Source organism: Strix aluco, chromosome Z, assembly GCF_031877795.1.
Source record: "Strix aluco isolate bStrAlu1 chromosome Z, bStrAlu1.hap1, whole genome shotgun sequence".
NCBI classification, from domain to species: Eukaryota; Metazoa; Chordata; class Aves; order Strigiformes; family Strigidae; genus Strix; species Strix aluco.
In genome coordinates, this window is record NC_133971.1 from 86,000,890 (window position 1) to 86,028,285 (window position 27,396).

A 27,396-nucleotide genomic window follows, 5' to 3' on the forward strand; every position below is an offset into this window, starting at 1 on the left:
TAAAGTGCAACAATTTAGGGCAAGAGGAAGAAAAAAGAGGGGGTAATATGTGATCTTACTGAAGGGCAACACTGAGCTGTCCTCATTGGGGGCTGTAACGAATGTTGAGGGGCTGGTGTGTGCTGTAAATTGCCCTGGGGCCTCAGTGGAGGCTTCCTAGAGCTATCCAGAGCTTAAAAATAGTCATCCTAAAGCGAAAAATGCTACAATAAACATTGTTAAGGGGTGCCATCAGAGCTGCAGTCTCCCTCCCCTATGAACAGCCTTGCTGGTGTTGAGCAAACATGACCCTGGGAGCACCACGACCATGGAAGGGATACAGGTGTGTGCAGCTGCGCACCTTGCTCCTTTTTCCCTTCCACATATGGGATCCTGCCCACCTCCATCACAGCTGAACAGCTCCTCCAGCAGATCCCCACCAGCACCCACTCCCCTTGGGCATTAAGAGGGACCATGAGGAGGCAGGTCTGCACTTTTCCCCCCCTCCATCTGATGCAGCAGGTCGCCACTTTAGACAGCCAAATGCCCACCTCTGGGCTGGCAACAGTTCCCCGTGGCTCAGAGCCAGGACTTAGTGGGACAGCTCCCACCCCAGGCAAATGCAACTCACATCTGTGGCTCTGCGATCCCCAGCTCTACTGTGCAGAGCTTCGGGCATCCACCACTGTGGTCCTCCAGGAGCCATGAGACCCACAGCAGCCAGGACACCATCTGAAGTAGTTTCAGAGGGAGTACAGTTCCTCTTGCTTGCTGATGGTTATTTCTCTTAATTGGAAAACACTGCTTGCCTACATCGGAGCCCTCATTTACTAAAGATCATCCCGGTCACGCTGCAGCTTGGCATCTTGGGCCAGCTGTAAAAAGTCACCTCCAGCACCACTGCTGCCTCTCTCCTGAGCCACAGCTCCCGTGCCAGACCCAGCAGACAGTCCCTCTCCCACACCTACAGTCCTCAGCGCATTGGGGTCTCATCTACCACCCAATACACAGAACAGCAGGAAGCCTTGCATTAAAGCCTTCTCCTGACACTGACATCTTTCTTGACATCTATGGCCCACCTGAGCAGCTAAGTAACACTCCTGTGAATATAAACAAGCAGGGGAAAGTGCATTCACTAGACAGATAGCTTGGGGAAGTGTCATCACCCACTGAAAGCCCATATGTGGTTTTGTAACAAAGGTATTTGCTTCCTGTCTTGCCCACTCGTCAGAGGAATATATGAGCGAAGCTAAGCAGCACCCTGGAGACAGACTAAAACCAAGCAGAGAGCAAGGGATGCTCGAAGCACTCGGTAGGAGCCGTGCAGATGAACATATTATGAACACCCTGGGGAGGAGAAATCTCCTTTCTCCCAGCCTTGGGAATGGCACACAGCCAGAAGCCATCATGCAACTATCCTGCACCTGATCAAGAGGATGTGTGAACCAAAAAAGTCAAGGTCTTCGTCCGCAAACATGCCCACAGACAACTCCGTCCCTCCTGTAGCCGCAATCCACGAAAGCCTGAAAAAAAGCACTTATTGTGAAATCTCCAGCCCATTGCCATGGTGTGGTGCAGGGCTTGGGCACAGGGACACCCACCCTGTGCCAGCGTGGGTCCTGGAAGGCAGCGAGCCCTGCATGAGCTAGCTGCCTGCCCTGGCAGCAAAGCAGGCCAACAGCACAGTGGGCTGCAGGAGCAGCACCACAGCCAGCAGCTCACACAGCACTTGGACCACATCAAGACATTGCTCCTAGTTTTGGAGCCCCAAGACAAGACACACATTTCTTAACTGGAGCAAATCCCGCAGGGGCCACCAAGATGGCCAGGGGAGTTGTTGAGAAGACTGAGCCAGGCTCTTTGCAGCAACACATAGCAAGAGGATGAGTGACAGTGGGCAGTAGCTCAAACAAGAGGTTCCCACTGGATGCAAGGAGAAACTTCTCCCTCCTCAGGAGCCCACCAGCTCTGGAACAGTGGCCCAAACAGCCTATGCTCTTTCCATACGCAGGGGCTCTCAAGAGCAGCCATGTCCAGCCTGTCTCCTGCTCAGTGCAGTCTCTGCTGGACTTGAGACCTCTGAGGTCCCTTCCAAACTGGATGGTTTTGCAAGTCTATTGTGAAAAACTGGCTGAAATGTCACATCAGGCCACTGCTTTCTAGGGTCATAACTAAGGGAAAACCAGCATAGCACCTTTAACAACACCACTGAAAAAGCTAGGTACAGTGAAGCCTTTGCTCTTCTCCCATTCCCAGTTTCGTGACTATTGTGACAGAAGCAAATGAAGAGCAACTCTACCATATGGGCACAGGCACTTCTTCATGCCAGGAACTGAATCTGGAGTTGATAACACATTTCAGCCCACTCTTTGCACCATCCGCTCAAAAACCATACAGTCACTGAAGAAATATGTGCACATATATTATAAGACCTGTGATAACTTGGCCTAAGGAACCACTCCAAACATGCAGTTTGTGTGGCTGGTACTGATTCAAATATCCTTGATAGCATTTGATGAAAGAGGAAAATGCATGAGACACAACACGGCAGTGGCGACATGTTGCTGCTTGGGAGATTTAGGGCAAACAGTAGGAAAAAACTCTTTGCTGGGAGGGTGGCAGAGCTGAGGGCCAGGTACCCCAGGAGACAGAGGATGTCCATGCTCAAGCTGTGAACACTCAGCTAGACAGCCACACTGATTTGATGTAGTGTTTTTGGCAGTTCTGCTCTGGAGACCTCTGAGGCCCCTGTGGGTATATGAAAACGCAAGAACAAGATGAGAGATCACTAGTCAGACCTTATCGTGGTCACTGACTCCACGAGCACCTACAAGACCTCTCAGCCATTTCATTCCTCCCATCTAAAAAGCAGGTCCTTACCTGGAGGGAGGACAAAGCCCACCTAGAAGCAATACTACTGTGGGTTGTGCCTGGAGGGGATGTACCTAAGCCGGAAGGTAGAAGAGGCTCCTTCAGACCCAAACACTGCTAAACACCCAAAACCTGCATAACCAAGTGACAGCAGCAGAGCTTTGGCAAGACATCTGTCCATCTATAAATAGAGCTCAACCATGCATCCTTATCGCAGGGCTTTGATGCGTTTGGGGAGAGTATTTTTTTCCTGCCGAGTCCCAGGCAGCACAGATAATGGGCTTGAATCGATCCAGCTCGAGTATTACTAAACTTCCTACCACTGTGGCAGCGTGCCAGCCTCAAATAGGACAAGAGAACATGTGTCTGTTCAGAGCCAACCACAAGGAGCAGGCAGAAAATTGCTTTAGACTTTAAAAAAAACAGGTGCTTTTTGCAGATTTGTAGATCAATCTACAATGTATTTTAGAGGTTTAAGAAAGTCAATAGAAACAAGATATATCATTGCTGCACAAGAACCCGAGAAGTTGTATTTCTATTTATGTTGCTACTAGCACTCCAACCATGGGCTCATTGTCCTCCTGTTCCCTGCCACGGTCCCACATCACTACTTCTCTGGCAGCAAAGTCAAGGGAAGGGGCTCCCTCCGCTGCTGTAGTTCACCACCCCACTGTTTTTTCCAGGACAACTTAGCCCCGGGGGTGGTTGGGGTCTGAGATACCCTAAAAGTGTCACCACTGCACCTTGTGCCCTGCTTGCAGCCAGAGGATGCAGGGACTGCTGCCACTAGCCAGGCTGACCTCGTCTCCTCAGGTGTCCATCCATATGGGCTCCACACACAAGTTCACTCAAGTGTCTTGGGATGCCCCAGGCAGTGCTGAGATGATCCCTTGGAATTTGTTGCTCAACCTGGTGCTGCTGCAGAACGGCACAGGGCAGCGGCCTGCCCTCTGCAATCTCACCCCCAGTGCTGTGACAAACCGGTCTTCTCCTGCAGACATGTATGTCATGTACTCACCACACCTCTTGCACCATCACGGCACAACTTGGAGAGGCCTTGCAAGTCCTCTGCCCCTCCCAGCTCCACTGCAGAGCACTACAAAGCATATTCAGAATTTTTCTCTCCCTTTTTTATTACTATTAAGTGAGCCACATGACATGCCTTATCAAACCAGACCTAAATCATGTCTGTCCCTCCCCTAGATCCTGTGTAATGCGTCAGCCATTAAACACGCTATTAGCCTGCATTTATGAATCTGTAAGAGGCTCTCGCCGGCCATCCATCGTTCACAGGCAGGACCACTTGTGTCCCTCCAGCAGACCTGTCCTAATGAGCCATCAGGAAGCAGAGCCCACTGGAACTGGCCACATCCATTTCCCAGCCTCCAGGAGGCACAGAAAGCATCTCCTGGCTTCCACACTCTGCCTCAGAGGAGGAAAGATAACGTGTGAATCCGGACTAGAAAGACCTGGCTGTACACCCTTGGTGAAAAGGCAAAGCCCCCACGCTGCGGGATGCCTGGCTCCAGCCATCCTTCAGAGCTGGGCACAGGAAAACAGGTCAGGCTGCAACACAGGAAGCAGAAACTGGCTTTCTACCCTCCCTACAAGGCTAAACCACATGCAGACACCTGCCAAACATCCCACCCAAATGCCACTGATGTGCCATTTGGGAGAAAACCCAGGCAAGAAAGTCCACAGCCATCATGCAGGGCAGCAACCAGCAGCTGAGGCACCAAGGCACCAGGGCAGGAGTACCAGCTTGCTTCTGCTTCTCCAACTCTCCTCCCATCTCTCTGCCAGGCTAGAGCTACTCCAATGGCACGTCAACAGGGCTGGGCTTTTATTCCTCCACTGCTGCGTACGAGCAGACACCAGGGGACATATCATTCAGCAAAGCAGGGGAAGAAACAAGTAGTGTTAACCGTTAGCATGTGTGTACAGAGACCCCTCATAAACTCTCTTTTCCCTTGCTCCCATCTGCTTTGCTCTGGGCCACTAAATCCAATTCAGCAGTGCTCAGAGCTTGTACTGAAGCTGCGACACATTTGTCAGATCCCTGACTAGACCCATGGCTAATTTTACAACGCTAATTTATCTCACCATATTATATCGCTTTCATTTCATCCCCCTGGATCCCATTACTGCCAGTGTACCTTGTAGCCAGCATGTAATAGTAATTGGTATTATTAGCGACGTACCTTCCTCGAGCTGCTCTATTTGCAGAGCTGCGAGGAGTCCCGTGGGTGGGCTGGTCCATGCCAAGGATGGGGAGGGAAGGGGTCCTTATCCCACGCCATTCCATGGATGCCAGCACCAGGCAATGCCAAGGGCAGGGCTTTGCTGCTGCAGAGCATCTCTGCATGCCCAGACCCCAGTCCACTCCTCACTGCTGCTCCATCAGGTGCTGCCCATCCCTGCAGTCCCTTAACCTTGAGCTTTAAACTCCAGAGCCTGTGTTCAGCCTTGCACACAGGGAGCACTGCTGTCCCTGCCTGTCGCTCAGAGGATAGAGGACTCTGCTGATCCAGGGTGGAAAGGGCTGCAAAACATTCCCGGGAAGCACGATGTGCGGAAGAGGGCAAGAGAGCTGCACAGGGAAAATTCATGACACTTCATGCTACTTTGGCCAACAGTTTCTCCTTTTTGGTGTAATCTATTGCTTTTCCAAGACAAACGTAATTAAAGCCATGCAGTTTTAGCTAAGTGGGAGGCTGTGCTAGTCAAACAGTGACAATTCCCACTTAAGATGTCCTTGCCTGGCATTTAGAGACTTGTTAAATTTTAATTCATCGTTTTCATTTCTCAAGCACAGCACCAGCAAGCACTGGCTTCCCCAGCATGGCTCCACAGGGTATGTGTCCCCAGATGGGGCAGCCCCATTCACCAGCCCCCTCCCTGCTCCACCAGGTCCCCACAGCTTGGAGAAGATGACCCCAAACCTCTCCTTCAGCAGCACTGTGTCATCACAGCCCCATACAAAACACACGTGCAACAGGTCTCAGAGGTGGGGCAACCCCTTGACCATGGGTGGTGATGGTAGTGTTCTCCTACAAGGATGCAGCCCTTTTCAACAGAGCAGAGCCCAGGGAAGTTCATCACATCTGTGATGCTGCAGCCCCCAGTTCAGGAAAGCAGAAAGAACATCCAGCAAGCCTGAGAGCTTGAAGTTGTGCTTGTCTGTGAGAGGTGGCACCTCAGCTCACACCACAAAGCAGGGCTGGGTGACACTTACCTCCTCTAGAGTATTTCAGCCACCATGGGACCTGTGCTACCACAAGTTAGCATCCTCCAGCTGCCCTAGGGACTTTCAAGCAGGAGGGGTCTCTGTGGAGAAGCCCCTCATGTGCATCTTCCAAGCTGTTCATCCAAACCCAGCCCTCTACGACCTAAATATCCACTGTCAACATCTGCACAGTTTGTACAGCAGCCATGGGGCTGCTCACACATGAGAGACAGGAGCAGCCTTTTGCCACACTTTAATAAATGCCATCCCAGCCAAAAGACACAAGGTCTACAGCCCCACCACAGCCAGGTGGCCCAGAGTGCACTAACTAAGGATAAACCAGGCGGGTAAGTATTTTAACCCACCTCTTACCTCTCCACCAGTCCAATGTCCTTGGGGCGTCCCCAATTTCTCATCAACGTCCAGGGGTTTCTTCTGGCTGCTTGACCAACCCTTGCCGCTCAGATCTGAGATTTTCTTCAACAAAACAGAAGAGACAACCTGTCAGGTTACCAGGTAGAGCTCTGTCATCAATTTGGGTTCAGAAAACGACCGAGGGAGGGGGGCATCTGTTTTCCAGCCCTGACAGCTGGGGGTAACTGGTGCAAACATGAAGCTAGTTTAGATGAAGAGCCCTCCCACATGAGCATCACAGTCCAGCCCCAAAGCACTCATTTGCTTAATTATTTTGATTTAGAGACATGAAAGGGGAGAGGGGAGAAAAACATACTGCAGCTTGGGGCATCTCTGATCTTCTTTAAAGACACACAGCAATGCTCCCCAGCCAAAACAGCATAGCAGCACTAAAATGTCAGCCCAGCACCAAGGCATTTGCCCATGAAGTCTTGTGCTGCCTAAGCCCTAATCCTGCAAAGCCTCACACACTTGTTAAACTGTGCAGGGAGAGGCCAATCCGACTGAACCCGTGAGTGTGAAGAGGAAGGCACGCACGTACGGCTTTGCAGCATGGACGCTGAGGACTGGAAACGGGAAAGAGACTTTCTGTGCTATGTCTGACATGCTGCCTCGAGATGGAGTCTGAGGCATTACTGTAACCAGTGGTGCCTTCAGTTACAGCAGCAAATATGCTTTTTGTGTTAGACAAACAAATTATCACTTGAGATCCATGCTCATTATCTAGCTCTTGTGGCTGAGCTTGTACAGTTCCCCCCCTCCTTTTTAAACGCTTTGAGGAGACAAAAAAGTCTTATGCTTCTGCATTATTAAAAATGAAAAATAGGAGCCAAACTCCATTGGCAAGAGGAAAGTCTGGGAGTCGCTCCTGCGGAGATGCTTTCCCAAGGGTGACAGTGACTCCAAGCCTGGAACACCATGGGCTTTAATTAGCACCCAACCCCAATCTGATGAGCTTCGTCAGAGTCCTCCCAAGGACCCCATCCAAACCCTGGGCGAGTCTGTGGGAGGATGCTACAGAAACCCAAACTAGAACCCCCATCCACCCCCCACTTGCCTGCAAAACCTAAATAAACAAACACACACCCCCCAAACTCCACTGAGTGCCTGATGGAAAAACCATCATTTGCAAAGCACTGAGAAATAATTAAAGTTTTCCCAGAGCTTAAAAGGAGGAAAGCGGACCGTTTGTCATGCCAGCAGCCATGGTGTGCCGCAATTTATCATGCTTGTCAGGTGTCAGCCACTGAGAAATTTAACTCCAGCTGCCCCAAGCTCAACACCCGCAACACCCCATCACTCAAAAACTGCTCTGCCAGGCACCCCTGAGCTGACAAGTGACTGGCAAGGAGGGGAGAGGGTTCCTCCTCACCAAGCCTCTCCTTTCTCTGCAATGCCAATGCAACTTCTTAGTTTTATTTATTACTTTTTTTTACCCACAAATGAAGTGGAACAGAGGAGACCAGGCTACAGCAAGTGACAACGAGCTTCGTTCATCACTACGTGCCAGGGACCTGCCTGGGCTGTTGTTCCGGCTTGGCAGAGATATGACAAGAGAGATGGGTTTAGCACCGAGCACCCTCGGGGAGGTTTGTGCAGCATCCTCTGCTCAAGCCGCAAGGACGTAGCTCTTGCAGGGACAGTGCATTATGCTGGGTATGAAGTGCAAAATCCCAATGACTCTGCTGAGAGATGTCCCTGGAACCTGCTCATATAGAAAGGACTGACACTCCCTGCCACCACCGTGCCCTGTCCTGATGGGACGAGCTACCCCTGCCACAGGTCCAGCAGCCCAAACTTTCCCCATGGAAGTCACAGCTTTTTAAGCACCCCAAAGTGAGGTCAAATTGGGTTTTAGAGGAGCTCAGCATGCCCAAAGCAGGTGACCAGCTGAAGGACCTGTCTCAGGCATGAGCTGTCGCTGAGCCAGCAGGAAGATCTGTGAGCTAGACTGCACCAAAACCAGGAGACAGCCCTGATCACAGTTCAGGTAGGCTCACGTAAGGAGCAAATATCACCAGCCACAGAGCAGGGACGAGCCCTGGGGCAGGACCCCGCAGGAGGGCTGGCACCAGTCCTGAGCTCACCTCACATCATCAAGACTTGAGATCCCAGCAATGCCATGGTCAGGACACTTCAGTGTGAGACCTGCTTTATAGGGCCTGGCTGGGGTGCCCCCAGAAATACTCTTGGCCATTTCTGTAGCAACAAGCTGAGTTAGGAAGAACGTACAATCCTTGCAATGCAAAAGCACCAACTGTTTAAACAGGTCCCTACAAAACCCTGAAGAAAGCCCAGCACCCACTGCATGCTGCATGTCCCACATGATGCATCTGCATGTTACAGCAAGGGCTAAGGGATAACTGAACCACTTCTTGCAAAAAACAAACAAACAAAAAAAAGCAGCCAAGCACACAGCATTTGCCAGAATCTTTCTCCCCATCACAAGCCAGGACTACATCAATCAGGGATCAACAAGTTTCACTTGTACCAGCAGAAGGGGCCCACAGTTTCCCAGCAGCAAAGCAGCCCGTGCAAGGGCTGGGGTGTAGGTTTTGCACTCACATGTGCTCAAAGCAGCGCAGTTCCTGATGTGGGAGCTGAGTGGCCGTTACCTCCCCACACACACTATATATAATACACCCACACAGCAGCATTTTTCAGAGTCTCACAACTTGGCGCAGGGAAGGTGGATTTTCGTGTTGTCAGCAACAAGCAGATCCCTGACACCTGGCTGAAAACCTTCCCCATAACTATCAGACCCAGTCTCACAGTGCAAAGATACTAGAATTTCTTTGGTGCAACAACTGCAAGAAATTTTCTTTGGATTTTTTTTAAGCTGTGGATAAAGCTAATGCTATTTTCTCCCCCAAACTGCATTCTGAGAGCAGCTTAAAGCCCTCTTTGCTAAAATTTTCCAAAAAAATTCAGCCGGAGGCAGAGACATGTGAAGTTTCAGTCCAAATGGTTAAAGACTGGCATTGTTTCAAGCAACTGAAGACAGGGGCTTATAATCAGAAGTGTCAGGCAACCTTAATTATATTATTTCCTGAAGGAAATAGTTTTCCCTGCCGAAGTCCAGAAGTTATTAAAAAAAGTTGACCTCACTGGAACCAATCAAGATGGAGACAAGAAGCCTGTGATGGATTTTTAAGGCAGGCAAGTTCACGCATCTGTATTTTCGAGGGTCCAGGATTTTAGGACAGGTGTTCCTGGACAAGCCTGGCCCTGCGACAGACCCACGGCCAGGAGTCAGGATGCAAAGCCCCCTCCATCCATCCTCCTGAAGTCTCCCAGGCAGGGGGACACAGGAGCCCCATGTGCCCAAGAAGGGTGCTTGCCTGCGCCCGGATTGATTGCTTCGCCAACGCAAGCAAAGAAAAACAGCCGGCTGCTTTGTAGCTGTCAGGAGCACACAGGCTTTTTGTCCGTCTCTTCCCCTGCGACCATAAATAAAAGTGACAGCAACTTTATTTAGGACTTCTTCCAGTTAAGAAGGGATGGAAGAAAAGTGAAAAATGAAACACTAGCTCAGCAAAGGCGGAGGAGGAGGATCCTGGAGGCACAGCTCAGGCTGTGCCACAGCTGCAGCAGCCTGGTCTGGTGGCAGCCCTTGCACTCAGGAAATCAGCACCTCCTCAGCCCCATCAGTGCACCCCTCTCCTCCGTCCTTCCAGGCAAAGGAACCCCATCCCACGTGCTCCTGTCTTCTGCTGCCCATCAACTCCCCAGTGCTAGCTGAGAGGCTGAAGTGTCTGGAGGGAGTCAGAGGTGGAATAACTGTGTCTTTTCTCCTGAAAGAGATTAAGAAAACCCCCAAAAATTCAGAGGAGAAAGTCACCTGTTCCCTGCACATATGCAAAGCTTGTACTCATAGCATCAACAGCAGCCCCAAAATGTAGCTCAGCCCAGTGTGGCTGAGCAGTGAGTGCAGCGTCTCCACCAGTATCCAGTACCACAGGAGGTCCTGGCTGTTTTGTCTATAACCTCCAAGGAATCTTTTGCAAACCGAGGAAAGAGCTCCTTTCTATAGAAAGCATGGAAAGAGACTCAAAAAGCAAGAGAAGAGGTGAAAGCTGCTCTGCGAGTGGGATGAGCACCCAGTAGCGCTGGCCCCAGGCAATGCCCTGGCATGAGTGAGCACAGCCAGGATTTCAGCATCCCAGGTCTGGTCTCCCCCAGCTCCCTGCAGCATCTCCCAGCAGCACAGTACCTCGTGTATCACAATGGTATTACAACACGCTGATAACACAAGCTTTGTTTCAACCTTTGTCCTGCTTGTACCACGTTGCTGAGCCAGAGCTATGCCACACACCTGAATCCAGTCCCCAACAGGGTCTGCAGGGCTCATGCTGTCTGCACCATGGGGTTCTCAAATGCTTAGGAGCTTGACTGGAGCTAGACTGGAGTTATGACATGCACCTTCACCTGCACACAAAACACACTCAGGGCAGGAGTATAGGAAGAGACCCACCATTCCTGGGTATGGGTGCCCACCCCATCCAGAAGGGTTCAGGGTGGAAACTGTGTGCAGCTCCCTGGGGAGAGAGGCTGCGAGTGACCTCATAGGTTTCTTCCACCATTGCCCTCTCCACTGCTGTGAGTCAGAGATTAACGACAGGCCATTTGTCAGCACCGGTGGCATCATCGCCAATCTCGTTTCTAAGCAGACATCTGACCTTGCTTGTATCCCCGAGACCCGTGTTACCACACAGCTCAGGCAGCCTCCTGACAGCTCCCAGGGGATGCAACGCAAGGCAGGGCACGGGGCTCTGACACAGCCTGATCCTCAGCCAGGACGCACAAGACAAACCTTTCAGCTGCGACATGAGTGGTGAGTGTTCATCAGCTTGTCCCACTGCCCTACCCTTTTTCCAGCTGGTACCCAAGCAAGGATCTCCCTTGCTGAGCACTGGATTAGTTTATAGAGAAGGGAGATCTGTCCCCAAAGAGGAACTCAGGCAAAGCCAGCCTTGCCTGAATCTCGGGGCAGGGTGAGGAAAAGACCTTTTTACCATGCCTGCAGCATCCTGTGTCCCAGCCCCACATTACTGAGCCAGCTGGGAGGTTCAATGTGCTGTATGAACTGTGACACCCAGACCTTCTCCACATCTGACCACCACCCAGACTGAATTTTAATCCAGATCTCACTCAGTGAGGAGCCCAGATAAAACGCAGACATCAATCCACCCTGCATTTCTGAGCAGACCTTGTACCTGTGTCCTGCAGTGTAGATGAGCTATACCACAGGGTCCATCACCTATCTGCCCCAAACCAGACAAGTCTACTGTGCAACTGTCACTTGGACAGCAACACAGCTCTGGTCGTCACACCTCAAAAGGGGCGTAGTGAGAACACAAGAGGTACAGGAGAAGGGGAACAAAACAGCTTCTGCATCACAGCACACCAAGCACACCAAGACTTTTCAGCCTGGGAAGAGGGAAAGGGAAGGGGGAGACAGGACTTAGCCACAGGACCTCAGGCTAGACACACTGTGTTGGCCAAACCATGATGCTCGCACACCTCCTTGCTAAATGGCAGAAGACAAATGATTTCAAGAGGAGCAGGGAAAATTCAAGGAGAACAGGTCCTCTGACAAATCCTGGTCCTGATGCAAGCTTTGCCTCAACACAACCCTCAACCTTAGACAGCCAGATGCTGGGAGGATTACATCCCCACCGGGAGGGATGAGACAATCAGCAGGACGGCGGCTCTTAGTCCACACTGAGTCAAGCCAGTCCTGGCTCTCATACTTCTCATAGGAGGAACGAATTAAAATGATGTGGGACTGGGAAAAGACACACTCAGTTAAGATGAAGAAATCAGTGCCATTAAACATCATTAGAATAATATGCCCAGAAAGCTTCATAAAAGGAGATACCATATGATTGAATGCTCTCCAGACCCTCATTTTACACAGACCCAAAACACCGACCGAGAGTCTCTTCTAACAGCCAACACTCACAACTATCAGAAGGTTTTTTGGTTTTGTTTTGTGGGGTTTTTTTCCTGAGGAGCTTTTTGGGTTTGCAATTGAAACTACAATTCTTTTAGTTCCTGGGGAAAAAAAAAAAATCATTTTTCATTAAGCTGAAGCAAATGGCATTTTTGCTTGTCAAAAATATTTGACACAACTCTGACAGACTCGACCAGACATATAAATAAAAGATTTAAACCCTTCTGCTTCAGAGCTTAAGAAAAGTCCACTGTCAGTCCCGTGCCAGTACAAGCTCTCTCCTATGGGTCACACTCCCCGGGGGCTGCCAGCACCGTCCTGGCACTGATGCTGGGACGGATGGCAGGTACCAGCCACCTCAGCCCATTCATATAAGTAAAACCACACCAGCCCACGTTATCCCACTGCAGGCTTCTGTCTCCAAGGCTGGATCATGCCCCCGCCGGGCTCAACAAGCAAACAGCCAGCTCTGGTGGCAGGGAGGTGAGCGGCATTGATCCCCTCCCTCTCCTGCCACCATCCGTATCCAATAACAGCATCGACCGAGAAGTGCTGGATCCTTTATTTCCTCGGCCACCCAGGCTGTGCATCAGCAGCCATTGGGCCTCCTTCCCCATCCGTCGTGTCAGAGACGTGGCTGCAGACGCCGTGACAAGACGCAGAGCAGTGTCGAAGCCCATTTCGAAATCCTTCTATCCTACTGAAGCCAGAGAGGCTTATCTGCATGGATTTATACTGTTTGCACCAATATTTAGCTACTGAGCTGACTAATCTGTGTGCAAGAAAAACCCTGGTGGCTCAGAGGCTGAGCAATCTACATCATTCATCATTTAGATCAGCTATTGTCTTAATCCTCTTTAAACTACTGTATAATACATAAGGGAATGGATGTCCTATATGCTCAGGATATGCAGAAAAATCCCAAGCTGAAGCTCAGAAACTTGGACAGAAGCTATAATGATAGATCCTACCAAGCCACAGAAGAAAAAGGAAACCTGTTGCACCTCCCAACAGCTGGTTTAACTTCTTGCTCTCTCCACCCCAGCAGCCTTTAATTATTTCCTAGTCAGCTTCGTAAAGCAACACATAGCTCCCCTGCCCTCTCCCCTCGTCACAACCCCGTTATGAACTGGGGACCCCAAACTGCACCAGCCCACGCTATGTGATCTTGCTAAAGCTGCTGCTCTGAGGATGAGCACCCCTGTGCCCCAGGAGCTGGGACAACCCAAGTCAACATCAGCCATGGCCGTGCTGCTCTCAGAAAGGCAACAGCTTTGCACAGCCTAGTGTTGCGCTTTGGGCCCTGCCTTGCAAACAGGCAGGCTCAGGTCAAGGATTAAAGTCTGCTTTGCTATCTGGGATCACACCGCACATCACTGTGGCACCCAGCGGGAGGACGAACAAAGAACAGGTTTCTTTATGGAAACAGCAAGGAGTTTGGGGGGAGAAAGGGGGGGTGCAACAAGGCAGTAGCAAATGAGGCTTTAGTTCATTGCCTACCAGAGCTGAGGGAGCTAATAAACAGACAGATGAGAACTAAATTGTCTTCTGAACCTCTGTATCAGTATTCACATTACAGAGGCTGCTTCCAGCAATTCCAGCGTATTAATAATAAATGCTACATAATTACAGCAGACTTGCTTTTGTCCTCTCTTCCTGTTTACTGTCAATGTCTGCTTAACCCTGTGCAGCCCACAGCCAACTCTCCCTGAGCATCAGCCCCTTCTCAGGTGGCACAGCCCTGGCACCAGCAATGGGTGCCTCTACCAGCTCCCTTCTGCGCTGGACAGGGCACAAGAGGAGGTGAAGGAAAGCTCCAATGCTGCTACCAGTTCACACTGATCACCTTTTACCTGTCAAAGTCATGACAAGGTTGCTGCAGGGCATGTAAAAGGAGCAGTAACACCACTGGGAGCAGGCAGTGGGCTCTGGGGTACCCCCAGAAGGAAGCAACTGTGGGAACACATAGGAGATGATCCACAGGTCCCAAGTCTGGCACCCAGCTAAGGAAGAACCAAGTTTTTCTGTATTCAAGTTGCAGACGAAACCACCTCCACCTCGCGCAGCACTGCAGCCACCTCCCCACGCTCCTGCCTCATTCACCAGGGCCCCTCAGACCCAGCCACTCTTCCCAAGTGTCCTTCTTCCTAGGCAAGCTGTACCAAAATTCTGTGCCCTGTCTGATCATTTCATGAGCTGATTCAAATGAGAGTTAAAGACCCTCTGGCACTTTTCCCCTGAATTTTAAAAGTGTTTCATCCCATCTAGCTGCAAACTTAACTCTGGAGGCTGCTTTGCTTCCCACAGGACTGTCTATGTGAGCATTTCTTCCTCAGCTGCAGGCAAAGAGCATCAAAACTCTGGAGAAGGGTCCAAAGCAATAGCTGTTTATAGCAGAGCACAGGTTTAATTTGCACCTTTCAGGCTAACTCTCTCTTTTCCCAGCCTTGCAGGGAGGCTGCCATGCCCTCTAACATGGCTTCAATAATAGAAAAGAACAAATACCTCAAATGGGATTTCTGCGGGAAGAAACCAACATGCAAAACAAAGCATGCCTGCCTTCCAGTGCAAATTAACTCAGCTTCTGCCTCAACTGCAGACCTTTCCAGACGTGAGACCCACTGGACAGCAAACGAATGCCAAGCAACTCAGATGCAAATCTCTCCCTGCACAGAGAGAGCCTCAAATGCTAAGGGAACACTTGGCTCAAACAGCTGAGCATTGAGAAGCCTTGAAATGGAAAAAAAAAAAAAAAAACCAACAGTTCAAACCAAGCTACAACACTCACACAGGGAAAGCAAGGCAAGGCTGGAGTGACATAAGACTGGCTTGTCACTCAAACACCGGTGTCCCATCCAACCTGGGATATGCATGGCATCCCCCTGTGCTGGCATCTTGCCATATCTCCAATGGTTCCCACAGCTGCACATACCCACTTTGTGTTTTCTGTGCCATCTCCTCCGCAAGGTGAAGCATAGAAGCATTTTTCTCCCTGTATGTGTCATAGTCACTTTTTTGGAGTTCTCGGAAAATGAAGAAGCACCAGTTGTTCAGGAATAAATGACAAAGAAAAAGAAACACAACTTTTCTGTCCTACGATGAGTACAGACACTGAGAAAAATGAGAGGGACAGACCGTGCAGGGGATGGGAGGAACACACAAGCCAGGAGTCCTCTGCACTGCTCACATGGAGCAGGCATGCCAGAGAAGGATGGAGCAGGAAAAAGAGGGTTCATCACCATTACATCAAGCTCTTCTTTGCAGGACAGTACCAGGAAGGCTACTTTGAGAGGAACATGGCCAGTAGATAACCACAGGGTGTGATGAGGAAGGCCAAGTTCATCCCTGCTGGGTGGCCCTGGGCTGGTTGCACCTCTGTGGGCTGCAACTCTCTTCAGTCACTGCCACTTTTAGCAGGACAGCCCCAATTTCTTCACTGCAGGGACCTTTGCTCCCTGTGCAAAAGTCGCTCAGCATGCTGGAGTCCCCACACCCCACGCTGAGCTGGTGTGGCTGGGAAAGCAATAAGCCATATGGACAGGGAAGGGAAACCCACCAAGAGCTGCAAGGAAGATGACATATATCAATCCCAGAAAGGAAGATCCCAAGCTGGACTGCAGCTCTGGGACACACACAACCTGTGCTGCTGGAGGTTCCCACACATAGAGGGAAGCAATGGCCCTGCCAGCGTCTTGCAGTGGCTGACAACCTCCAGCACCGCTGGGCTGGCTGTCACAGCAGGATTACAAGCATGGGAGGACAGTGAAGCACCCAGACTGCTCTGCACACCCCTCTCACCAGGGCACACCCAAGCTAAGCCCAAACCCTCCCAGTACAGTGGAGCCACAGGGTAAAGCAAGATTTGCCCCAGGTTTATCAGCTGGCTCTCCTAGATGCAAAGACAGAAGAGCATTAGACTTCTGAGCCCCCTGACTTATCTCCAGGACAGCCTGCATGACACCCCTCTGCCAGGGCTGTTTCCCTCCTTTCCAACAAACTCCATGTCCAAACCCATCCCCCCAAATCTCAGGATGCTCCTCGGCAGTTGATGGCAGCACGTTGCAGGCTGCGTGAGCCTCTTGTGTCAGCCCCCTCTGCAAGCCATTTCAAAAAAAGAGAGCAAGTTCTTAATTACAAATTAAGCTGCTAACTGATAATGAGCTCTGTTAGCTCTAGGGGAAACAGAGGCAGAGCTGTGCCCCTCACACCATGGCTCACTGATTGCAACTATGATATGAGGGGCCTCAGCTCCCCAGGAAAGTTGCTGGGGACACAGTTTCACTGCTTCCAGTTTGAGCTGCAGACGCCAGCCCAGGGATCTCTTAACACTTCACTTCTTCCAGCCCTGACCTGCCTCCACGCACTGTGACAACCAAAGGTTCTAACACCTTCTCCCAGCTGATGGTCAGACCCTAGTGAAAATCCAAAGTCAGCACCCACAACCACCAGCAATTGCCTCCACCAGATTTTTTCTGTAACACAGCAATTAAGGCTGACAGCCCCAAATCACAAAATCATCTAGGCTGGAAAAGACCTTGAAGATCATCTAGTCCAACCATTAGTCAAGATAAAGATCTCCCTGCTTGGAGGGGATGAACAGCTTCCCTATCACCATATCCCAGCAGCACTTAAAGATTTGTACAGTGACATGCCTCCATTTTGCTTGGCTCTGTGTGGACTCCTGCACCTTACAGCGTATGAGGAGATGAAGTGATGGAAGAATCAGCCCATGCCAGACAGGTAAGATCAGGACAGCTGAGATCCTAGGGCTGAAGAAAGCCCTCCTGCCACAACTTCCTCAGCTCTGCTTTTTTGAAAGCTCAGAAACACAGTGCAGAACTACCTCCTCTCTTAGTAAGTAACGGGTAATAAGTAATTAAATAGTAATATTAATAAGTAATTAATAATAATTCCTTAATAAGGGACTGTAAAGCTTGAAGTATTTGAAGCACATGGGAAGCTTGTCTCTTGCACATGGGAAGTGCAGGACAGACCTGCCTCATTCAGGGGCTCTGCTGGAAACAAAACCAGTTCTGCTGGGTTTGGACATCAAGCAGCCTATGCTGAGGTCTCCATCCATCCACTTCCTTACTGCCCTTCTCGGGCAGCTCAATTAGGCCTAACAAATTACATCCAGCACAAGTCACGAGCAAACGCAGGAAGACTTGGCGACCACAGTGCTGTGCAAGCAGAAGGAGAATAAATAAAATTGACTCAAGTTGACAGAAAACTGTGCAGTGAAGCTTGTTGGAAGATGCCAATTCAGTGATAGAGATTCTGTAGTGAAGCATCTGTTTGGGTGACTTTGGCTCAAAAGGGGTCAAAAAGAAAATGGGACAAAAGCCAGTTCTACCTTTAAATAAGAAAAACTCCAGAGAAGTTTCATGCTATTTCAACATTCACGTTTTAAAAAAAAAAAAAAATTAACTAAGAAGGAAGAAAATATTGCTAGCAGAATGAATTTAGAATCAGAGATGTAGAATAACATAGGTTGGCTCAGATCTCAACCTAATGCCATGCAGGTGGAGCAGGACTAGCCAGCTCAGGTCACACAGGGGCTGCTGCAGGTCAGGGCTGAGCATCTCACAGGCTGGACCTTTCCCATCTCTTATTCCTGTTGCAGTGTTTGACCACACTCATGGGGACAAGATACTTCTCAGTGCCTGACAGGCAATCAGATGCTCCGAATCGGGCTGTTGTCTGCTCTCTGTCCCTGGGTGCTTCCAAAAATCCATCTCCTGTCCCTCTTCCCCCATTGAGAGGCTCAAAACAGCCATACACCCTGCTTCACCTTCCCTTCCCCAGGCTGCACAGACCCACTGCTTTCAGCATCTCTGACACCGTTCTTCTCCTCCACAAACCCTCTGAGTTTCCCTGCAGACAACCACTGATGAATTTTGACATCACATTCCCATAGAAGATGGTGGTGGGAAAATATTGTAAGTCAAGACAGACTGCACAGCTTCCTGGAGGGCAAGAAACCCTTCCCAAATCTAGTGGTAGCCATAACTGACTGTCACAGTTTTCCCTTCGAAAAACAAAGAGCCTTGATCCACAGCAATGCAAACAGTTGCTGTTTCAACACACAGTTTCCTCCCCCCGCCCCATTCCTTCAATTCGAAGTCAATTACAGCAAGGTTAATGGGGCAGAGAGGATGCCAGTCGGCTGGGTAATGATGTCAAAGCACCTGGCATTGCCTGGGCAACAGCTAGGCAGCAGGGATGCAAATGAAGGCGCAGGATTGCACTTGGTCCCTGGAAATGAGCTGATGCAATTGAGCGTATCAGCCTTAATGAACATAGAAATAATGAGAGAGCACCCAGAGAAACAAGACACTGATGAGGGGTGGGGGCTGCACCCAGCAGGAAGATATGGCTACGGGTACCACGTGCAGGGTGTCAATGGGAGCGGGCTCCATGGTGCTGGCCTTCCTTCAGGTCTTCACCCACCCTTCACCACCATTCCCACAGTTTAACACTCTTTGCACATCCAAGACCAGCCATGTTGTTCTTCTGCTGAAGTCTCTCCTCCAGCAGCTTCTGACTCCTCTCCGAGCAAGCTGCAACAGGGGGACGAAGAGAGGAGCTGCATCCGTCAAGAGGCCACATCTTAGAGGGACCTGATAAATGTGAGGCCGAGACAGCAAAGACCAAGGGGCAAGAGGTACACAGTGGCAGAAGTGCTTGAGGGCATTTCAGTGCAAGGAGCAGCGACCTGCTCAGGAGGAAGGCTGTTCCAGAAGTGCTGTCCAGCTTCTCCAAAGCTTGCAGTCCTCACATCTGTAATTAATATTTTGAAGCTTGCAGGCAGAGCAACAGGCGGTGCTAGATTGGATGTCACCTGCCAGGACAGCACTTGGTGCAACAGGCTTCCACAGACCAGGACCACAGGACAGCAGATAAGAGTGCTGCAAGCTTCAGACACCACCAAGCCATTTCCAGCTTTGGTCCACCATCCAACTGCTGTATCTTCTCCCTAGTCCATAAGTTCCATCAGATCCCCCTCAGGACATTTACTACTTGGAAGACCCTGACTCCTACACTGTAATATTCAGTGCTCTTCTATCCCCCAGCGTTTAAGCCCACCCCATGCTGCTACTCTCCCTCTTTCCTGACTCCACTCACACTCCAGCACAGCTGCCTTTGGTCCCCAAGCAGAGGCCATCTATCCCTCTACATGCCAGTGGGCTGGTGTCCCACACACACTCTCTCGTGCTTTCTGCTCACCCTCTTCAACTCCACAGCCCACCCCCAAAACATCCTCCAAGGCAGCTCCACCAGCAGCCACAATGAGGCCTCACAGGTCTCCTGCCTCAGGAAAAGCTACATTAGATAGGCAGGAGGAAGCTGACAGCATTTCTCACACCAGTGACTAGAGGAGCTTGCACAGTTGAGATGCAGCTGTGCAAATGAGATCCCAGCAACCACCCCCAGCCCCAGTGATTCCCCACAGGCATGAAGAGTGGTATCAGGGACACAAAGCAGCCGACGCCACAGGGGAGCAGTTGGGTCATGCATCCATTTACAAGGTCATCGGCCTGTGCCTCTTTAAAGCCCTTCACTTTCACCCAAGGCAAGTCAAGGTGACTTGGACAGACCATGCTGCTGCTGTTCCTGTTCTCACTGATGCTCTCTGCTATCCCCTGCCCTTGCACTCTGAGCCCCTCAGATTTGAGAGCATCCTTCTCCGCTCTTGGAAATGGCCCAGCAAAGCAGCAGCCTGTGCCATAAATAACACTGGCAATGGGCAAGAGCAGAGCAGCCGTGGGCTCTACAGGGACCGGAGCATCCTTAGCCAACCCATGCACAGGCTCTGTGGGATACAGGGCTTGCCCCAAGCAAACACCTTCCAAGCATCCTCCCTGCCCACCACAGCGGGACCAGGCATGCGTGGGCTCACAGTAGTGCCATCCCCAATGCCAGGTCTCTCCATGAGTCCCAGCACGTTGCTTTTAAATGTCAGCAGTAAAACCGGCTACACAGAGGGAATTAAAGGGGGGGGGTGGGGGTGGGGGTGCACCGGGAAGAGAAAGACGAAAGAGAGAAGAGACAGCTCTGCTAATAGCGAGACAGCCAGAAGTCTCCGATTCCATTTGAAATGCGTAGGGCTTAATTTAACTTAATGGTTTTGTCAAACATTGGCACTCTGTTAAAAGCACAGGAGAGCTGGTAATCCAAACGCCAGTGGCTCTGCCTTTGCTAGTCGCAAGAAGGCTGCTGTTTAAGTCCCCAGATAGATCCATCTGGCTTCACGCAGGCAGCAAGCACGGCCCTGGCTACTGCAGTCACTTATTAGGGCAGCTCTGTATTTACTTAGCACTGGCAGCAGCCCTGGCTTTGCCCAGAATGAAAAAACAAACACAGCCACTGCATTTCTGAGCTTGTACATGTCTTAAGGCAGCTCCAGGCTTCTCCTGAAAACACAGCTCAGTCAGGGGAAGAGAGATTTGCAACTTCCCCTTGGGAAGACAAAATGAAATCTCTCACCTACGTGGACTTTGGAAAGAAGTTGGAAGAAGAAAAAGAAAAGCAAACTCTGCTCACAAGCAGGCAGAGAAAGCCACAAGTCGAGCTGCAAAAGCTGTTTCCCCACCCAGCCCTGCTCTCCCTCCTCTCTCCAGTAGTGCTAGGTCAAGGGCCCCCAGCAGCCCCCGTGAGATGGGATGGGGCTCAGCCCCAGGGGAAACCAGGCAGCACTAGCTCTGCTACTGTCAAAACCTCTTATAAAGGAAAAAATAGAAATATCAACCTGCTATTTAAGATGATTTTCCCTCTGCAGACAGGAGACTGAGCCCATCTCTACACACAGTACGGACAAGACAGAGGGTGTTTAAGCCTCCTCACCTGCCCTGATGCCCTGTTCTGGCAGCAGATGGGGAATTCAGGAGACCTCACATGCTGCCTTGTGGTTTTGCCCCCCCTTCTGAGGACACCAGGGAATGACCTGCAGCACCAGGCATTGTGCAATTCAAACCACCAAGACAGAGGCACACTGTGGACAGGGACCAGAGCACTCTCCCCTTTGCAGTGACAACAGTCCAAAGAGGTCAAGCTTGCTTCTGCTGTCTTGGGAGGAGACTAAAACATTGTTTTTAACCTTGCAATCATCTGCAGGACATCAGTCAGCCACAGATCTGTCCTCTGCACCCACATCCTCCCATGCACTGGCAGCCACCACAACCTGGTGAGACCAGAGACATTGGGAGCACAGTTTGCCCACCTCCTCCCCGGCCCCACATGCTCCCAACAGCAGATCCCAGAAACCTCCCCTTCCCCAGAGCAGTCTCCGTTACCCAGTACATCCCTCAATCCTCCCTGCCATGTACCCCAGGCAGCAGGGCTTGTTCAAAGGGCCAGCACTAAAGGAAGCACTGCTGTCAACCCCCAGCCTCTCGGGACAGCCCCAGAGCAAAGGGCTACAGAGGGAAACAAGCCCTAAACTCCAGGGCCATGGGCACATCTCCCCCCTCCACAGAGTGCAGGTGGGAAAGGGGCTCCAGGAAAACTCAGGGGGGGCAGTGGAGGCTTTTGAGCCTCTGCATCCCCTTAAACCTCCCCCTCCATCCCAGGACCTGGATTCCTGTTTGATTTAAGACGCAAATGGGATCGAGTTTAAAGGTCTCAGCCTGGCCCTTGACTCCTTGGTGGGAGTCTTTCCACATCACAAAACCACCAGACAATTCAGCCTGATTGACAGCCTTTCAGGCAGTGAGGCCCGCGGCTGGAGGGAGGGGAAGGGGCTATGGGTCAGGGCTAAGGGGGGGCAGCCAGAGCCGTGCATGGGCCTGGGAGAGCAGGGGATGGCTGCGAGGTGGGGACGATGCTCAAGGTTTGTGCTTCCACAGAAAAAAGGTTTCTGGGGAAGAATGAGAGAGGCTAGAGCATCCTTGAGGGATGCAGTTCCACTTAGTATCAGCAAAAGCCAAATTACAGATAGCACATACAAGGGAAAAAAAAGAGTTGGTTTAATGCACTTTTCCCCCAAGGTGAGTGTACACCAGAGAAGAGAGGGACCTGAGGACAAGGCAGAATGTGGACCCCAGGCTCAGAGAGAGGAGAGGGGTCAGTGACAGGCAAGAGTCAGGAGGATTCAGGGATGGAAAAGCAAGTGAGCAAAGACAGTGCTCCATGACCCCAGCTCAGCCATTGAGGCTGCAGCAAAGGCTGATATGGTAGTGTGGAAGCACACACATGGGAACATGCACCCTGTGGCATATTCTGCCCTGTGCCCCATCCCTGCTCTTCAGCCCCAGCAAAACCCAGCCCAGTGAAGGGACATCAAGTTTGCCCTGTGACAACAGGTAGGATCTCCAAAACAGCCAGCAGAAGAAATGAAGTGCTTCCTCATCTCCTCCATCCTCCTCCTCCTCACACCCTAGCTTAGGAGAGCTGGGCACAGCCCATGGCTCCCTCCAACACAGCTGTTCCCCTTGTACCAGGGCTGATGCCAACACCCTCCATGGGTCTGCAGAGCCCAGTCTTCAGCTGTTTGTGGCCAGACCCCTTCCAAACCCACTTACATTGCTAATTTTCAGAGAAGGTTCCCTTAAAAGTACTCTCACCTTGCAGACTGAGTCAAACCCATGTTTGCCAGCCCCTGGTCTCAAGAGGACACAATGCACCTCTGCAATAAGCTGAGAGTCATCACTTGGGGAGACCAGGCAAGGGAATGTAAGACCACAGATACTTGTCACACTATCTTATTTATCCCTGCTTCTGCACACAGGAAACCCTTTCTCCTACCTTTTTTGTTTTTCTCCTTTAAATAAAAGGGAAAAATTTTAAGCTGGTGCTTTAAAGCACAGCAACCGCCAGCCCATCTCCATGGCTTGCCAAGAGAGCAATTCATCCTCTCCCTCTATTCTGCAGTAGGTAAAGCCCCCCCCCTTGCTTTTGTTCATCTCCCCGCTCTTTTGTCTGGCCCTGAAAGCGTTGATCACTCCTGCATGAGGAATGTGAAACTGATGTGATGTGATAGGAACAATGCTCCAGTCCTGCTCCTCGCAGCCACATCAAAGTCCCCATTTGCATGGCTTCCCCTTGCCTGCCTGTCCCCCTCTGCCCCCGGCCGCGCTCTGGCTGCTTCAGCGCCTTCATTGTCCTCCCGGCTTCGAGAAGCAGCCTTGGCCTCCTGCTAAAAGGCGCTTGATGGCCTCCCCATGCCTCCTCTCACCCAGAGGAGATGGGACCCATGGGCAGCACATGGGCTGGCAGGAGATGTGGCATCTGCTGGTGGCACTGACACAGGCCAGCATGCACCAAGACAATGTCTCTGTTAATCCCACTGCTGTCTGGTACCTGCTCCCAGATGGATGCTTCTCGCAGTGGCACTGCCAGGCTGGGGTGGGGGATCTGAGCAAAGGGATGCAGAGGTGAGGAGGAGCCAATAAAACAGGAGGTGTGGGCCAGTGGGGCCCAGCCCTGCTAGAAGAAAACAGGGAAGCATTAATGTTAGGACATTTCTTCAGCCAGCGAAGGGCACAGAGGGAGTTCACACTGAAAATGCCCTGTTCTTGCAGTGTTTGCAGGAGGCAGATCCCTGCATGTCCTTCTGGTGCAGGAGGAGAGACTGGGAGCCAGACACTTAGAGAGGACACGACCTGATCCAGACACCACAACACCTGTAGCACTGCCAGCCCGCACAGCACCCTCTGGCACTGGCAGCAGCATGGAGCTCAGTGGATGCTGCAAAAGCCACCAGAGCAGCTGGATGAACACAGCTCTGGGTCCAGGCAGCCTCCTGCCAGGCTCAGGTACACTGCCACCAGGTAAAAATCCTACCGCTACCCTGTCATGAGCAGCTACAATGTCCTTCCCAGAGCATGCTTCACAAGGAGCCCAGCTTCTGCAGGCCTCATCAGGTCAAAGGCTTTAACCCAGGGCCAGCAAAGGAGGCTGCAGAGAGAAAACAAACCCTCCAGCAAGACAGAGAGCCTCTCCCCAGTCCCACACCAGCTGTGGCTCCACAGCAAGCTTGCGCTGACATGACAGCATCTAGAAAGGGATAGTTTTCCTGCTCCCCAAGGCACTGTCTGTCTCCAAGTCCACTGGGAGCCCCACATGAGAAAGCTCCGTTTCCTTTCAGGGACAGCCAGGTGCCTGCAGCCGGGCAGGGGGATGGAGGCAGCACCCCAGCAGGGAAGGGGAAAGCCAGGCACTGGCCATGCCACCTGGGGTGCAAAGGGGAGGCTGGCACAGGACAAGACCAGAGGAAAGCAGTCCTGGGACCACATGGAACCGCATAGCACCAAGCTATGCTGGGAACAGGAGCGATAGTGATGCCCCTGCAAAATTGAGATGCTGCTGATGTACCTCACAAGCTGAAGGATTTAATTTTTGGTGAAGTGGCAATATACTCAGTTTACCCTTGCCACTGAAACCAGTGTAAGATTGATTCCTAACCCCATCCTCATCCTGAAGTACGGGACTTCCACCGAACCTTGGCAGCATCTGTCTACAGAATAAAAGAGGCTTCTAAAACCAGCCATTTCCCACACAGCAAGCAAGATCCAGGTAATCAAGGCTTTGAGCCCAAGCACATCTCCAGTTTGCACCTCATACAGAAGATGAGTGATCCAAAGGGACTCCAGGTGTTTTGACTTCAAATGCACAGAAAATGCAAACCAACTGTCCAAGAGCCATTTCTGGATTATCAGCCCACAGATCAAAATGCACCATTGGTTACACTGTAGGACGTACTGCTCTAATGTTAAACAGGCACTTCTTAAGGACCTCCCAGGCCACCTGTACTCAAGCAGACTCCCAAATCTTGAGAGCCCCTGCCTCTTTTGTTAGTTTTTACCTGGTTACTGCAGCCCCCTATTCAAGCCCCTCTGCTCTTCATCTCTAGCTGGACTTCAGCAGCCTGCCAGGGGACACAGCAGGCAAGAGTTCCTTTTTTTATAATGATGGAGAATATAACTTTCTTTTACAAAACTAAATAGAGCCACTATCAAGAGGCAGAGCACAGTATTTTTTACAAACAAGCATGTTTCTGCCTGAGTGCTTACAGGGGAGACAAGAGTCAATGTGGAAGAACTAAGCCCACCTTCCTAACACCTTGGGTCAGATTTGCTACACAAAATCCCTCTGTTTGCAGTAGACCTGGCCAATGTCACTCCTGGTTAGGGAAGAGTCTCTGCTAGAGGAATATGCTGGGGTGTGGTTAAAGAGGACATTTCATTCTGGCATTCAGATTTTTCCCCACCAAGCTGGTTTACCTTAGGATAACACCAGAAAGGCTGTTTTGATGTAGCTCTAACCAGAGCCCCCAGCAGCTCTGAGGCTCCTTCATCAGGCTGGGGAGAGCACAGCACACCCAAATGTGCTGCCCACCACACTGCTGGTCTCCCATCTGATCACCCCCCAGGGGATGAAGCTCAGAGACCCCTCTGTGTCCCCAGAAGGAAAGGAGTCCCCTGTGGTGGGTTGACCCTGGTTGGACACCAGGAGCCCATCAAAGCTGCTTTATCACTCCCTCTTATCAGCTGGACAGGGGGACAGAAAATGTAATGAAAAGCTCGTGGGTTGAAAAAGAGACAGGGAGAGATCATTCACCAATTACTATCACAGGAAAAACAGACTCTACTTGGGGAAATTAGTTTAATTTATTACCAGTCAAAATCAGAGTAGGATAATGAGAAATAAAACCAAATTTTAAAACACCTTCTCCCCACCCCTCCCTTCTTCCCAGGCTAACTTCACTCATGATTTCTCTACCTTCTCCCCTGCAGCAGCACAGAGGGACGGGCAATGGGGGTTGTGGTCAGTTCATCACATGTTGTCTCTGCTGCTCCTTCCTCCTCAGGGGAAGGACTCTTCACACTCTTCCCCTGCTCCAGTGTGGGGTCCCTCCCATGGGAGACAGTTCTCCACAAACTTCTCCAACCTGAGTCCTTCCCACAGGCTGCAGCTCTTCATGAATGGCTCCAGCAAGGGTCCCTTTCCATAGGCTGCAGCCCTTCAGGAGTAGACTGCCCGAGTGTGGGTCCCTACTTCACTGATCTTGAGTTGTTTCTCTCACATATTCTCACTCTTCTCCTCTAGCTGCTGTTGCACAGCAGTTTTTCCCCTTCTTAAACATGCTATCACAGAGGTGCTGCCATCACTGATGGGCTCAGCCTTGGCCAGCGGCAGGTCGATCTCGGAGCCAGCTCACATTGGCTCTATCTGACATAGGGGAAACTTCTAGCAGCTTCTCACAGAAACCACCCTGTTACCAAAACCTTTACACACAAACCCAATACACCCTCCCAGCCCAGGAGGGAAGTCAGCATCAGTCCTTTTTGGTAGCTCTAATGGTGCAGCAAGTAGCTTTGCTCAGAGAGATGAAAGCCTGCAGGACTTCAGGACAAGAGCCTTGCTCTCGTGTTGCTGGCGGCAAGCTGTTGCAGAAGAGGTCACAGATAAGATGTTGTACATCTCTCCAGTACTCCACCTCCCCAGCCCTCCACTCAGCTATCAGCAAGGCAGGATATGTCCTACTTCATCAGAAGGGTCCCTGCTGAGCCTGCAGGGAGCAAATGCTTTGTGCCAGTAAGGGATGAAACGCTGCGATCCCCACACAGTGCTCACTGGGGAGTTAAATCCACCCACTAAAAGGTGATGAAACACTGGAGATCCCACCCCCCCACCCCCCAAACAGGGTTGGGTATCACTCTTCCCCTGGGGATTAGGAGACATCCATCTTGCTCTACCCCAGTGGTCACCACTGGTTCCTGGCCACCTCCGGCAGCTGGTGCCGGCCACATGGGATGCTGCCCCCCAGGTTGCTGCATCCAGAGGAAGCCCCTCATCCTGCCTTACAGCAGCATCGCAGTTTGCCCAGCTGTACCATTCCAGCAGACCACAGGCAGGCACCCCTAGCCACACTGAGCTAACAGGCAGCAAGGCAGCTAGAGCCACCCTGCTTGCTGCATTCAGTTGCCGAGGCATACCACAGGTGAACAGG

At 51.2% G+C, this 27,396-nt stretch overlaps 1 protein-coding gene across 8 annotated transcripts in view; it reads right to left on the reverse strand.

Annotated features, from left to right (window-relative positions):
• Positions 1 to 27,396, reverse strand: part of CNTFR (ciliary neurotrophic factor receptor) — a 209,881-nt gene that overhangs the window by 149,133 nt on the left and 33,352 nt on the right. For 4 of the 8 annotated variants that reach the window (XM_074813720.1, XM_074813718.1, XM_074813719.1 and 1 more), the window contains one exon: positions 6,449 to 6,553. The exons of 1 other annotated variant lie outside the window; for it this stretch is intronic. In XM_074813720.1, the coding sequence (XP_074669821.1) occupies positions 6,449 to 6,492 (44 nt within the window). In that variant the 5' untranslated portion in view covers positions 6,493 to 6,553. Of the gene's footprint in view, positions 1 to 6,441; positions 6,554 to 27,396 lie in introns of those variants that run through there. 3 more of the 8 variants (XM_074813723.1, XM_074813724.1, XM_074813725.1) reach the window with 3 other exon arrangements.